The sequence below is a fragment of the Centropristis striata genome, chromosome 13 (genome assembly GCF_030273125.1).
Source record: "Centropristis striata isolate RG_2023a ecotype Rhode Island chromosome 13, C.striata_1.0, whole genome shotgun sequence".
NCBI classification, from domain to species: domain Eukaryota; kingdom Metazoa; phylum Chordata; class Actinopteri; order Perciformes; family Serranidae; genus Centropristis; species Centropristis striata.
The window spans coordinates 3,744,739-3,760,277 of NC_081529.1; the positions used below are offsets into that span (position 1 = coordinate 3,744,739).

The 15,539-nt window shown below is 38.1% G+C and overlaps 2 protein-coding genes across 3 annotated transcripts in view; both read right to left on the bottom strand.

The window, feature by feature from the left end:
- Positions 1–8,448, bottom strand: LOC131982893 (interferon-induced protein 44-like). Of its 2 annotated transcripts, none has more exons than XM_059347485.1 (8): positions 8,368–8,448; positions 6,343–6,859; positions 5,699–5,747; positions 5,364–5,559; positions 3,947–4,099; positions 3,665–3,836; positions 1,521–1,621; positions 1–1,399 (listed from the first exon to the last, which is right to left on the bottom strand). In XM_059347485.1, the coding sequence occupies exons 2-8, from the start codon at positions 6,812–6,814 to the stop codon at positions 1,205–1,207; spliced, it is 1,338 nt and encodes a 445-aa protein (XP_059203468.1). In that variant the 5' UTR covers positions 6,815–6,859; positions 8,368–8,448; the 3' UTR covers positions 1–1,204. The 2 variants fall into 2 exon arrangements, with proteins under 2 accessions (XP_059203468.1, XP_059203467.1); XM_059347484.1 differs by lacking the exon at positions 8,368–8,448 and adding an exon at positions 8,208–8,359.
- Positions 8,449–9,490: 1,042 nt separating this feature from the next.
- The window catches only part of LOC131982894 (interferon-induced protein 44-like), a 6,411-nt gene continuing 362 nt past the window's right edge, over positions 9,491–15,539 (bottom strand). Inside the window, exons 2-8 of the mRNA XM_059347486.1 lie at positions 13,927–14,412; positions 12,867–12,915; positions 12,344–12,539; positions 12,093–12,239; positions 11,820–11,991; positions 10,852–10,952; positions 9,491–10,676 (exon numbers count right to left, since the gene is read on the bottom strand). Coding sequence (XP_059203469.1) covers positions 10,482–10,676; positions 10,852–10,952; positions 11,820–11,991; positions 12,093–12,239; positions 12,344–12,539; positions 12,867–12,915; positions 13,927–14,398 — 1,332 coding nt within the window. The 5' untranslated portion in view covers positions 14,399–14,412 and the 3' untranslated portion in view covers positions 9,491–10,481. The remainder of the gene's footprint in view (positions 10,677–10,851; positions 10,953–11,819; positions 11,992–12,092; positions 12,240–12,343; positions 12,540–12,866; positions 12,916–13,926; positions 14,413–15,539) is intronic.

Consider the following 15,539-nt stretch of genomic DNA (forward strand, 5'->3'; position numbering starts at 1 on the left):
TAACATATGACATTTATTGATCATTTCACTCAAAAAGGATGTAACGTCTGTTAGAAGTAAAAGTCCTGCTTTAAAATTTCACTTAAGTAAAAGTAGAAATGTATTTGCATTAAAATATTCCAAAAAGTAAAAGTCATCCTTGTGCATTACAGCCATTTGAAAATAATGTATAGCAATGGATTATAATTGTTGTTAAATGTAAATCCCTTTATTGTTGCAGCTTTGCAACACACACAAACACACACAAACACACACACACACACACACACACACACACACACACACAACAAATGCCGTGTAGAATTGATACTGGTTTGAAGGCAAAGGGTGGTCACGTTAAATATTGATTTGATTTAGATTGTTCTTCCGTTCACTCACTTTGCATTTTGTTATTTGATACATATATTATCATTTCTATTTTTGAAAGCATTCTTATTTTATATTGTTTTTCACACCTGCATAAACCTTTTTCACAATACTGTATATACATATTATTTAAAAAAAAATTATTTTATTAAGAAGCATATTAAGACACCTCTCTCTAGTGGACAAATTAAAAGCTCCAAAAAAAAAATCAATAGAATTGGAGTTGAAGATAAACACAAGAGAGACTCTTGATTCTTTCTCAACATATTACATATCAAGTGTTAACTGTAAATCTTTGTACCAGAATTCATCATGATTAGCACACTATCGTTCAAAAGTTTAGTATCACCTGTTATATTCAAGTTTTCCATATTTTCTTCTATAATTGCAATTTCAACAGAGACAAACTTCAGACACCAAATATATTATTTGAAAAGAAGAATACCTTTATTTTCATGCAAAACTGCTGCATGGCAGTAGGGAACACTGTTGGAACTTGGATTTTGAATATGCTTTCAATCTAAAAGAAGCAGAAAGGTTCTCTGTCATTACGGAACCAAAACAGTGCAAGCTGTGCTCGAAATATTTAGACAGCTAGTTTTGGTTTACGCCTGACTGCAGTTACATCGAAACAAAGCCAGTGTATTTGAATCAGGTCATTAAATAGGAGCTTTAATAACAGCTTTTAACTGTTGACCAACTGTGATACATAACAATAATTTAAGTATTGAACCATTTATCCGGTGCAACTGCAAGGCTAGGAATGTAGCCATCTTGGACTTGAGAAACGTATCATTGTGGTTGGACAAGATAAACACATCTGCTGTGATGATTCTTTCTATTCTTTGGTTTCAATGTTGCCCAATTGGTCGTTGAGCTCATCGAAGTAACAATCAGCAGCGCGGAGCATCTGGATGACGGCACTGAGCAGCAGGATGTCGCAGTTCAGGTCCAACTCAAACTCTTTGCTGTAGTTCTTCACCGGAACAACACAGGACATGGGCATACCAAGCCGAGTGCTGACCTCCTGCATCTGGACCACAAAAACAACACAAATTATTCAGATGAGAAGGATGTTTGTACTTTTTGACAAAGACTTAAATGCATTAATTAATTTATGTCAGTCAGAAAGGTCAGTTTAACATTGATCTCACCACTTCCTCGATGTAGCCGCTCTTATAAATGCTCCTAACGTCCTGCGAAACTAGAGGACAGGCTTCATCCACTTTAGTCAGCAGGACCAGCTGAGGAATCCCTGGAAAAAAAAAATCGAATTATGAGAGCACATCCAGTATATCGGGCAGCACTGAGCCCATAAACAGATGGAGGTGCACATTCAAAATATTAATTAGTTTATCTAAAAATAAGCAAAATGTTGATAAGATAAATAACTTTTATAAAGGAGGAATTTAAGTAAAGGAAGTAACAATATACATAACTAGAAAATTTCCTTTGGTGAAATTCTGAAAGGGCCACAGGGGCTACTGCCGGTGTGTGTACACTATGATGAGATTCTTCAGAGATTTCAAACTATGCCCTTTAACCTCAAAATATGTGTGTGTGTGTGTGTGTGTGTGTGTGTAATTAAAATCACATAAAGTTACTGTGTGTGTGTGTGTGTGTGTGTGTGTGTTTGAAGCATGTGTATGCATGTGTGAGGAGTGTGCGTGCTTACGCGCATGTGTGTGTGTATCTGTAACTGTAATCACATCAAAGATCAAAGGCAATCAGATCAAAGCAATCAACAGAATTAACTGGCACCTGTTAATGAAAGAGTGACAGCAGCCAGAGGTGGACAGACTGGAATTTCTGGCCTCGAACAGAAAGCATTTTTGGCAAAACCATAAAAGCTATCATTGATCCGACTTCACTTTGAGCGTCCTGAGTTCTTCCTGAACGTCTACATATATTTTTTTTTAAAGAAAAATGAAAAAATAGCTTTGTTAGAGCGATCTAAAAAAACTGTTACTTCTCCCTTTTTTCATAAATCTTCCTACGTTTTTAATATGGGAGCCAATGAGGCTGTTGGTGGTGTTGGTGGCGCATCTGGGCGTCCTACGCCCAAACTATAACTCTGAGAGCTTTACCAGAGGATTGTGAGTGAGAAGACAAATTTTCCTACGTTTCTATGTATAAATTATTTCTGTAGAGTGGAATTTGCAGCCTGGAGCGCAGTTTTCAAATTTATTTTTTGACAATTTTTTCTCTCCCTCTACACTCTGGCGATGATGTCACACACTGTGACACGAACATTCCGTGCAATACACACCCATTATAATCTCAGAATTTCTCCAAAAATGATCATGGTCATTGAACAGGGATTGATAAAAAACTATATGACCTATCGAAACGTGGATTAATACACCAATACACAAGACTTGTGTCTACTGTTTAAAGTTTAAATGGAGTCTCTAGATGAAATTATGCCGGAGAAGTAGACGTTTAAAAATCTCCAATTATTGTTTTTTTTCGCTCATTTTTTGTCGGCCGTCCCATTCATTTCAATGCTAAATTTTGGGCAGTTTTTCGCGACTTGTGTCGCGGAAAATTTGTATTCTGTAGAGAAAAGTAATAGCACACCGATCCCGATCAAACCGCACGTTTTGATGTATAATTTGTCCTGCAACTCTTCAAGTTGTAGGACTAGTAGCGGGACGAAATTGTGTCCGGAAGAGGAAGAAGAAAAAATCCACAGTATAACAGTAGTGCTCGGGGCAAGGCTGCTATTGCTGTATGGGACCAGTGCTCGGTGCGATTGCCCCGTGGCCCTAATAAAATATGCAAATGCAAGGTAGAACATGTAAAATTTTGGAGCAGATCTGAATCACAGGATGGAACATTTTTATTAACATTTCAAGACAGGGCATTTGTTATTATTAATTATCTGAAAAATTAATTACAGACTGGAAAAATATATGCAAAGCTCCCTCAAGTAATACCGTTAACCAGCTAAGAAACTGCATGCTTCAGTGAAAGCCTGTACCTTTCTAGTTGGTTTAGTTACTACACTACTGTTACATACAAGTTTATTATAGTATTTTTATTGTTTTGTGATATGGGGTATGTGTATGTCCTGTACATACGCAATAGTATAAATGCAGTGCTGAGTTAGCAGTCCTATTAAACAACTTTGTTGTCAAAATATCCAGATCAGACATGTAACATATACTTCAACTGTGATAGAGAATAAAATTTGTCTTTTTTTGTTTGTTTGTTTAGTTCATGACTTTTAGATAATATTTGACTCTGTGAGGTGCAGTTAAACCACAAAAATAATGTTGGACTTATTTTCACCTACCTATTAAGTTGACCTTTCTGCGGATAGTTTCCAGCTTCAGCTCCAGCTTTGTGGGCATGATGGAGACCTTGCAGGCATCAACTACGTACACCACACAGTGGATCTTGTCTTTGAGCTCTGGAGATTGACGATAGCCGCTGGTCTCAGGATTCAGAGGAGCAGACGGGTTGAACTGAGTCGTAAGGGTAAAAGACAGCCTGTTTGAGTTACAGAACAAAACTGCAACCACATCGGTGCATCATATGTGGTTATTATCCTGCTGAATGTAACAATAAGCTGTACCTGATAAGTGTCTGGCAGATGGCCTTTGATGATGCTGAGGATATCGTCCAGGTCAACCCCCGCCCCCGTGCTTTCCTCCAATCCCATGGTATCACACAAGATGATCGGCAGAGGTTTTCCTCCTCGTCCAGCTTTCACTGCGTAGGTACGATACTGTCAGGTAAGAGGTAATGGTTTAATTTGTACACTTGACAACAAAAGACTCACTCTGCCTTTTTTAAAGGCTTGCATAACCAGGTAACGGCAAGCAAATGGCAAAGCGTACATGACCAGCAACGACAAAGATAACTGCTGTCATTTACAGTAGTAGAAATGTAGTTAAAAGCTCATTATTAGCACTTAATATTTGTGATACTTAATATTAGTGAAACTGAAAAGCAGAAAGCCCTACTGTTTATACAAAACAGATCAGCATGATAGAACTAGAAAATTTCCTCTGGGGAAATTCTGAAAGGGCCACGGGGGCTACTGCCGGTGTGTGTACACTATGATGAGATTATTCAGAGATTTCAAACAATTAATACTAGTAATGTTATGATACTATATTATATAGGAGCACACCTACAACAAGCATTCCTTTTCAAGTATTTAGCTCAGAAATCTTCCCGCGTTTTTAATATGGGAGCCAATGACGCTGTTGGTGCGTTTTGGTGGATCATCTGGGCGTCCTACGCCCAAACTATAACTCTGACAGCTTTACCAGAGGATTGTGAGGGACAACACAAATTTTCCTACGTTTCTATGTATAAATTATTTCTGTAGAGTGGAATTTGAGGCCTGGAGCACAGTTTTCAAATTTATTTTTTGACAATTGTTTCTCTCCCTCTACACTCTGGCGATGATGTCACACACTGTGACACGAACATTCCGTGCAATATACACCCATTAGAATCTCAGAATTTCTCCAAAAATGATCATGGTCATTGAACAGGGATTGATAAAAAAACTATATGACCTATCGAAACGTGGATTAGTACACCGATACACAAGACTTGTGTCTACTGTTTAAAGTTTAAATGGAGTCTCTAGGTGAAATTATGCCTGAGAAGTAGACGTTTAAATATCTCCAATTATTGTTCTTTTTCGCTCATTTTTTGTTGGCTGTCCCATTCATTTCAATGCAAAATTTTGGGCAGTTTTTCGCCCCGAGCACTGGTCCATACAGCTATTGCTTTCTGGGACCAGTGCTCGGTGCGATTGCCCCAAGGCCCTAATTACAATACCTTGATGTGAGAGAGACTATCTCTGTCACGCAATTCCATGGCAATCTATCCAACAGTTGTTGAGATACGTCACTTAAAACTCATAAATCAACTGCATCGCAATGATGGTACATTATTGTTGCTTATTTTTGGATTACAAATAAACAAATGATATGAGCTCTAAGTAGGGTGATGCACTGGTGTCTGGAACTGACCCGTGTGGTGAGGCTGGTGGTAGAGCTGCCAGCGATGGCCTGGTTGCTGACGTGGCCTTTGAATACAGAGTTGATAGAATTGAAGAAGCTGGACTTTCCGGCTCCAACTTGTCCGATGAGCAGGACCCGAACCTGGGACACAGAGCTCATTGGGGGACTGTAGAGTTTAATACTCTCCATCATCTGTGTCCTCCTCCTGATGAAACAAGAGCCATTTTCAAAACATCCACAGGTATAATTTCCTCAAGTCAATGTGACATGGTGCAGTGTACTGTATTAAAGTTTAGTACAATATGAGCATTATATGGTGTAAATTGGTGCCCAATCCTGCTTACTCATTTTCCCAGACCATCGGCCTCCATGGCTGCTCAAACTCTTGGATCTCTGTCAAAAAGCAAAAACAGCCTTTACAAAACTGTATTGTCCAATTTTATGCATATACCAATTCAGCTGGTCAGACTAGAACTGTTGCCATGACTGCTACGGTGGTTATGCTGGACTCTGTCTTATCACTACTACTACTATCATCATCAGGGATCCTGGTTGGATCCAGACTGTTGCTGCGCCAGCTGCTCACACTTCTGCTGTCATTTTATATTCACTGCCACAATTACTATAACTGTTAGTAGTATTTGTGAGCCGAAATTGCTCCCTTGTTTGTTTGTTTTTACTTTTACAAATATAATAAATATTCATACTTAACTGAGATTTCAGACACTTAAGTTCATAATTTTGGACTCCTGGTTCTTAGCTTATTGCTATACAGCTAGAGCTAGCCATTTCAGACCGGCAAGTGTCTTGTTTCCACAATAATCCGGACATGTGTCCAGAAAATACAAGAATGTCATTGAGCTTTCATTGTGTAAAACAGTCTATGATTTATGAAAATATGTAAACAAAAGTGCTTTTGTTTATAGGTCTTAATAAGGCTTGCCTTGTGCTCAAGCATCAATATTCATTTTTTTTAGAAAGAACTCACCCTCAATTTCATAGACTTCACACTCAGTCAGTCTAAGGTCGTTGCCATGCATTTGTGCAGGATCGAAGTTGTAATAATTTCCTGGATTGCTATGGACTACTGCTTTGCTTCCATTGAGAAGAACCAACGCTTCTCCAAAATATGGACCAGAGTTAGCAACCATTCTCACTGCATGAGCAGGAGTAGTGACAGGATATCTGAGAAGCTTTTCTCCACTGAAGGTGAAAAGAAAGGCCTGATCATCGTTCATGTAGTTCCCAGTCTGACTGAAAGGTTGTTTGGTGATGCCTCCAAACACAAAACCAGAGGCGTTATAACCCACAGACAGTGTGGGGCTGCAGTTGTCACATCGTTGGTGGAAGGCTGCACCGGTGAAACCATGAATGGTGGCTTTGTACACCAGCTGGAGTTTGACATTTCCCAGCTGGGAGCAGATAGTTCTCTGCTGGGTCTTGCTTAGTCTGGAGTTCATACTGGATGGATGGTTGTTCCTGACCGTCTCAAGCCTTTAAAGTCTCTGCACACACAAATAAAAGAAAAACAGTTGTATTAAAGATTAATGCTGTTTGGATTTTGGATGATCTAATATTAGATTGTTTCAACAGGATGATTTAGGTTCCAAGCTGAGACATTAAGATTTTTCCCAAATTAACCCATTGAGGCCTAAAACGCCTGTAAAACCTCTGGGCGATTTTATAATAAGCCCCTAAAACCTGAAGTTTTTCTGGAAATTCAACAGAAGTGTCAACACTTCTACTAAATAATACATTTTTCAGCCTCTGTAGCAGATATAAATGAAATTCAAAAAGTATTTGAGAGCTTATACAAATGGCTTTCTTTTATTGCACTTAGAATGTATTGATTACCCAAACATGTTGGGTAAGTTACTCTTAATGCACTTTAGTCTTAAGGTACTCTTTGTCACACACTGCAGCCTTCACACAAAGTGTCATACATAATGCAAACTGATTAAAGAGCAAACATGTTGTTCTTGTTAGTCTAACCTCGCCATTATCATAATGACCTCATCTGGATAATGATGATAGTTTATCATCTTCAAAAGACAAAGCATAGGAGTTAAAAAAAAACACACAAATACATCACTAGATTATATGTAGATCATTATATTGTAATAATATAATATAATATAATATTATTATAATATACGACATTGCCTTACTTCAAAGTAAAGAACCATGGAAGTTCATGCCTTTTGCCTCAGCATGACCCCTCATTATTGTGCTGACAATGCAAAAGCAGAGTACCTTATCTTCCAAAAAAGGGACAAAGGTCAAGTCTGACCTCAAGTTTGAACTCAACTTCCCAAAGAAGCAAAGAATTGGCACATTTCCAATATTATGCCTACAAATACAAAAAAGTTTGTCTTTTTTGTAGTGCAGTAAGCACATCATTAAGTTAACAAGTGCACTTCAGCGAGTATATTGGTAGAGTATTCAGTATAATCAGTTCAGTTTTAGTATGTGTTCATACTAATTACTACTGAAATTTTGTCACATGTTCGTTATTCATTTATTAAATTTCTTATGAATCGACATTATTTAATAATTATAAAATAGTATTCCAATCGTTAAATCATTAAATTATTCTTGCTAATATTATATAGTTTGTTACATTGAATCTTCTATACCGATCACATTCATGTTCTGTTGACACTGACAGATGTGATTCAAGTTCAGAAGACATATTTACTACTTTTGTTTTGCCTAGGACAAAACACGGAAGGAAAATGGAGTGGACAATTTATGAATGCGTGTCTTCAGAGTATTCTAATAAGATCATTTTTAACAGAATTTAAACGGTCAAACGCCCAAAAGTAAAGAGATTATTAGACTCAAGATTGAAACCTGCAGAGACGGATCCACCCATGCAGCTTTTAGGATAGCCTACTGGTATTCAGTCGTAAAGAAATTAGTAACTTGAATAGCCTACATCGCAACAGTTTTTGTCGGCAACAACTTCATATTAAAGTCTTGATGAAGAATGAAAATTATAATCTAGTTTTACCGGTTTACTTGCACAAAAGCAGCTGAATCACTTTCCAGGGAACCGAGTCAATTGACGCAGCAGACAGTCATTCATCGGAAGTACAAGGGTGTTCCCTTCAAAATAAAAAATCAATCTTTTAAACTGTAACACTAAAGTGAGGAGTGTATCCTAAAAACCGCTAAAAGATTCTAATCTGATTTTTACTTCCTTTATCAGACACAATACAAAAATTCTGTAAATTGCTATTGTTTTTAATAGGACTGAATCAAAGTGTTAGTTTGAGTGCTTTCCGAAATTTGCACATTAAGCACACATTTGTTTGTTTTGTTCAGAATGGAGTAAAAAAAACCATATATTTCTTATACAAGAAAACGTTCATATTCCTTTGCTTACTGACCATTAAATCAAGTTCTCCTTAGTAAGAAACACCTAACAAACTTGAGCATGTTTTTTTTGTTTGTTTGTTTTTACTCCTGTGGGCCTTAAGATAAAATTGCAATCTTGAACTATTATGAGTGTTTGAGAGGGAAGTACTACAATTTATACTTTTTTAACCATAGACTGTATAAATCGTATAAATACGATTTTAAACACACGAATTATTTTATTTTGAAGGTGATTACCGGAAGATAAAGATTCAATTTCGCTGCTTTGACAAAAACAACTTTTAACTTTCGTTTTCCCATGAAACCGAGAATAGCCTCTGTAATCCACACAAAAGACACTTTATCACAGACGTGTGCCCAAAGTTATTCATTATAGAGCATTATCAGTTCACTTACCAGTTAATCAGCATCCCAAGAGACAATATGGATATGGACAATATTTCAACATATGCCCTGGGATGTTTGTTTTAAAGTTATCCTGAGCAGAGCATAATTATTTCTAGCTTGTGGTTATCACTGACCAGAAAACTGCTAAAATATAATCCACCATATTTCAAAATTAAACTTAATGATGCAAAACCAGCCTGTAGTTTAGTGTTTGCTGCACAGTAGTTGTCTGTGCTGCATAAATAAATGCCATTTTCTTCTGTTCATGCATGTATTTGAGCTTCTACTGAATAGCAGAATAGTAAATGTAGTTAACTAATTTAGGAAACAGAACATTTTGAAGTTTTCAAACTCTCCACCACATCCAGTCAGGCCAAGATGAGATTTTATTGTCACCAAGACTGAGTGCATTTACAACTCAAAGCAAAGGTTGAATGAACATAACATGCAGCATAACAATACAAGTAATTATATATGTCAATACAAACATCACAGGAACTGAGAAGTTTTTTTCTTTTCCTGACAAAAACAGTAAATTATAACATTGAAGTTGGACAACCGAACTGGAAAACACACGTCGAATTTTCAGGTATTGTATGTGTCAATAAAATACCCATTGTACTAACTCACTGAGAATAAGAGGGCAGAGAAACATTTAGTATGAGAGTCGACATTTATAATTACTGTGTGACAAAATCTGTAGGCCCATACTTCACACAAATGTGAGAATATATGCAAGGTAGGTCAAAACACCAAAACCCAGAGCGTGTTACTATCTACAGTCTGTTACTAACTATAACTGAATAAAACCCAAGTGGTGCATTTCAATTATCCATGACTGACAGTTTTAACTTTTTATTGAGTGAAGACCAGACGAGGGCAAAGTAAAATGCATGATGTGTTTATAAGATATATAAAGATCATGATGCAGAAATGAATAATGCCATAATGCAGGAAATAAAACATTTCAATACTCATACTCAGTACACATGGTAATGTGTTAGCTTTTCAAAGTTGTGATGAAATGTCCCACAAAATGAGCAAACACACCACAACCTTTAAATGTGTGAACTCTATAAATAAACTAGACCTCTAATGTAAAAAGCATTGTATATAATAACAATGAATAACAAAAGAAAACACTAGTAACACTATCATATTAAGGATCAGCTCACTGTGAAGAAACTGGAGGAGCTGCGAGGACAAACTGGAGGCTCCACAGGGGCTGGTTGGAAAACTCAAAAGTTAAACTGTGCAGTGAACTTGGGATGGATCCCAATGATCCATCCATTGATCAGCAGGATCACCTGCTTTCATCACTGATGGACCAGATGTAAACATCTGCTGCACTAACACTTCTTATTCTTTGACTTCAATGTTGCTGAATTGGTCACTGATGTCATCAAAGTAATTATCTGCGAAGCGAAGCATCTGGATGACGGCACTGAGCAGCAGGATGTCACAGTTCAGGTCCAGCTCCAACTCCTCGCTGTAGTTCTTCACCGGAACAACACAGGACAGCGGCACGCCGAGCCGAGAGCTGACCTCCTGCATCTGGATCACAAACACAGAGACACTTTTTCGAAGGAATTGTGCAAACTCTTGTGAAATCACAACAAAAATCAAAAGTGAAATGACTAATATATATATATCTTGGCTGTGGTTTAGACAGTAGATGGAGGCATAATAAAATACTTAGTCAAGTACATTTACATTATAAAATCCTCACCATTTCCTTGATGTAGCCACTCTTGTAAATGTTTCTCACGTCCTCTGTCACCAAAGGGCAGGCTTCATCTACTTTAGTGAGCAGGACCAGCTGAGGAATCCCTGAAAACACCAGAGCAGAAAGAACATTTCCAAAATGTTGCTGTTGATCTTTAGATATCAGCCTGTCAAAATATTAATCTTGTTGGGACCGCGGGTATGCCACAGATAGATTTAGTCCATTTGTGCATATTGGACTGGGCATCAGCATTTTACATTTTTCAGGTTCCTAAAATGGCAGCTGAAACCCTTTCTCCGTCAAAGGACAAATAAACACCAAAACTTTGTCCCATACGATCTCTTGCGTTTATTGCACCTATATGTGATAACATCATTGGTTGGAAAAAACCTCTGACACACCAGGGGGGACTCCAAGTTATAAAAACTCTGAGGCTCCTCCTATCAGTCCGTCTTCTTCAGACTTTGCACCACTCTTCTCCTTCCTGGGGAATCCAGAGAACAGGGCTTGGAGCCCAGGCTCACCCTTACCCCGCCGGGCCTCTCCATGCATGTGGCCTACTCGGATGTAGCCAAAGAGAAGCCCGCCGTAAGCTTTTGCTCTGTGCTGATTAAGATTCCCTTATTAGTCCCACAATGGGGAAATTAAAACTGAATTTTATCCATCACTTTTTTACACACCAGTGAACACACCATGCTTAGGAGCAGTGGGCAGCACATTTCTGCGCCCAGGGAGCTGTGTGGGGGCTCAAGTGCACGTCAGTCCTTGATCTGTCAGTCCTGGGATTCGAACCAACAACCCTTCGGTTCCAAGCCCGATTCCTTACCTCTAGATGCCCAGTTCAATAAGATCAAAAGAGAAAATACAGGCAGAGGTTTCTGCAGATACTGACACTTCCACTCACTATAGTGGGTCATAAATAATGATTGAGAGGGATTGATTATTTAATAAAAATCCTAATTTTCACGAACCTATTAAGTTGACCTTTCTGCGTATAGCATCCAGCTTCTCCTCCAGCTTTGCGGGCATGATGGAGATCTTGCAGGCATCAACAACGTACGCCACACAGTGGACCTTGTCTTTGAGCTTTGGAGACTGACGATAGCCGCTGGTCTCCGGATTCAGAGGAGCAGACGGGTTGAACTGAGTCGTACAGTACAGAAACAACAGGTTTGAGTCAACTACAGACAGGTCAGTGGCTTGTACATTCAGTATCAACAAAAACATGTAACAAAAAGCTGTACCTGGTAACGGTCTGGGAGATGACCTTTCAGGATGCTGCTGATGTCATCTATATCAAGCCCCGCCCCTCTGCTTTCCTCCAACCCCATGGTATCACAAAAGATGATTGGCAGAGGTTTTTGTCCAGCTTTCACTGCGTAGGTGCGATACTGTCGAGTGAAAAGCAATGTAACAAACTACAAAACTAGAAAGCAGGTATTTTATTTTGAAATTAGTTATCTTTAATAGAAATCATTAAGAGGCAGTAACCAACCCGGGTGGTGAGGCTGGTGGTAGAGCTGCCAGCGATGGCCTGGCTGGTGACGTGGCCTTTGAATACAGAGTTGATAGAATTGAAGAAGCTGGACTTTCCAGCTCCGACTTGTCCGATGAGCAGGACCCGAACCTGGGACACAGAGCTGACTGTGGGTTTGAACACCTTAACACTCTCCATCAGCTCCTTCCTCTTCCTGTAGACACAAGAAAACAGAAACTTGTTCAACTCTTCAAAATGTGTTTGTTTCTGTCTGATTGTTAAAGAGATGTTTTGTGCACAGCTGGTAGTTGTCATGGTTGCAGGTAAATTAATGAAATTAGTCAATAATCGTACAGTTACAAACCCTATAGCACAGTAAGCATGGCAAACATTTTCATTACATTATATTCTGCAACAACACTGAGTCCCTTTAAATCTAAAATAGTTTAAAGTATTTCCATGCAACCCTTATGCATAGCACATTCTATATATATATATATATAATCATAGCATTATGTGGAAGATGGTATTATAATCTTACTCTGATTCCCAGCTCATAGTTCTCCATGGCCTCTCAAGTTCTGTTGTTTCTGTTGAAGAGCAAAAACAACTTTTATAAAAGCAATAATGATCAAATTTGACAAAAAAATTATTCCCAACTGTCCAACTTTTTTTCTTCAACAAAACATAGTTAGGGCCTCGGGGGAATCGCACCGATTACTAGTAGTACTGCACTACTGTTATACTGTGGATTTTTTCTTCTTCCTCTTCCGGACGCAATTTCGTCCCACTGCTAGTCCTACAACTTGAAGAGTTGCAGGACAAATTATATATCAAAACGTGCGGTTTGATCGGGATCGGTGTGCTATTGCTTTTCTCTACAGAATACAAATTTTTGTCTTCTCACTCACAATCCTCTGGTAAAGCTGTCAGAGTTATAGTTTGGTAGGACGCACAAATGCACCACCAACATGCACCAACAGCCTCATTGGCTCCCATATTAAAAACGCAGGGAGATTTCTAAAAGAAGGGAGATGTAACAGTTTTTTTAGAAAGCTCTAACAAAGCTATTTTTTCATTTTTCTTAAAAAAAACATATGTAGACGTTCAGGAAGAACTCGGGACGCTCAAAGTGAAGTCGGATCAATGATAGCTTTTATGGTTTTGCCAAAAATGCTTTCTGTTTGAGGCCAGAAATTCGAGTCTGTCCACCTCTGGCTGCTGTCACTCTTTCATTAACAGGTGTCAGCTAATTCTGTTGATTGCTTTGATCTGATTGCCTTTGATCTTTGATGTGATTACAGTTACAGATACACACACACACACATGCGCGTAAGCACGCACACTCCTCACACATGCATACACATGCTTCAAACACACACACACACATACACACACACACAAACGTAACTTTATGTGATTTTAATTACACACACACACACACATTTTGAGGTTAAAGGGCATAGTTTGAAATCTCTGAAGAATCTCATCATAGTGTACACACACCGGCAGTAGCTCCCGTGGCCCTTTCAGAATTTCCCCAGAGGAAATTTTCTAGTTATGATATATTATTTTTATAACAATATTTAAATTGACCTTACCTTCCACTTCATAGACTTCACACTCAGTCAGGTTGAGGTCGTTGCCATGCATTTCTGCAGCAGTGAAGTTGTAATATTTTCCTGGATTGCAATGGACTACTGCTTTGCTTCCATTGACAAGAACCAACGCGTTTCCAAAATATGGACCAGAGTTGGCATTCATGAACACTGCATTAGCAGGACAAGTGACAGGATATTTGAGGAGCTTTTCTCCACTGAAGGTGAAAAGAAAGGCCTGGTCATCGTTCATGTAGCTCCCAGTCTGACTGAAAGGTTGTTTGGTGAAGCCTCCAAACACAAAACCTGAGGCGTTATAGCCAACAGACAGTGTGGGGCAGTGGTTGTCACATCGTTGGTGGAAGGCTGCAGCGGTGAAACCATGGATACTGGCCTTGTAGAGTAGCCGCAGTTTAAATTTTCCCAGCTCGAAGCGAATCGTTCTCTGCTGGCTTTGGGTTAGCATGGAGTTCATAGTGAACAGTTGGTCTGCAAAAAGAAACACAGATACATTTAACATGCAGGAAATCTAACCTAATTGACCAATGCTGAACCAACCAAAATAAAACCATTGATCTACAGTAGTATGCCCAACTGTTTCTAACCATACAACATGTTTGCATCATTACAGTAGATTTCCCATGCCTTGTAAAACCAATATTACTGTAATTCAAAAGTGAAACCAAATCACCAATTGATGTATAATGATAACTTTTTGTGCAATTAAGGTTTTAATTTCCATTTTCCTTTTTTACATCAGCAATTAAATAACTTGTATTGTGTAATAATTACCGTAAGGTTATCGCCTACATACTGTACAGTTGTAATGTAGGTTATGCAGCAGCACTCTAAAATAGCCTATACACTAACAAACAGTATAATACTGTACTTAATTTTACAAAAATACCAGTATTGCCTTATGCTGTACTTCATTTTAATGCTGTAAATATTTTCATTATAATTACCAATACTGTGGTATGAAATACAGCAACTAGTGCCAGTAAATTGATATTATTTGACAATGAAAATTTTACAGTGCTTTTTTTTTTGTCTACCTTGGCATAAACTGGGCGACACACTGGCAAAACTTTGCCACAGCTAATTACTTGTTAAGGACATAGGCTACACCCATGGGTAAGGAACAATGACTTTCCATTTCCTATTATTCTGACAAGGATTTTTTTTCCGCCACAACCTATTATTACACACTGCAGCCAGATTATTGTTTTACTATACTATTACGATGACAACCACCCCAATTTTCAAAATATTTTCCCTAGTTGCCAGTTTCTTCTGGAATCATTAAATCTTATTAATTCACATGGAGCTTTACCTGAGGGAAACTTTAGATCTATCGGTTTAGTCCTTGTAGCCTGACTATTGCTCTATCCAGGTAAAAAGTGAAAGGCTGCACAACTACCTACGGCGTGTGGTATTAATCCGGACGGACAAATATTATATATATAGGCCTATATTATTATTATTATTATTATTATAAAATTATTATTATTATTATTATTATTATAAAATTATTATTATTATTATTATTATTATTTTAAACCCATCATGTTCAGGTATTCCACGGCCGGCCTATATTAAGTTTGTTGCACAAAGGT

Bases quoted from the DNA above. Each gene is read 5' to 3' on its own strand.
- LOC131982893 (XM_059347485.1), bottom strand. From the start codon at position 6,814: ATGAACTCCAGACTAAGCAAGACCCAGCAGAGAACTATCTGCTCCCAG. The intron at 5,748-6,342 runs GTGAGTTCTTTC...GCTTTTTGACAG, and splicing joins TGAAGTCTATGAAATTGAGG to AGATCCAAGAGTTTGAGCAG. The intron at 1,622-3,664 runs GTAGGTGAAAAT...TTTTTTTTCCAG, and splicing joins CAGAAAGGTCAACTTAATAG to GGATTCCTCAGCTGGTCCTG.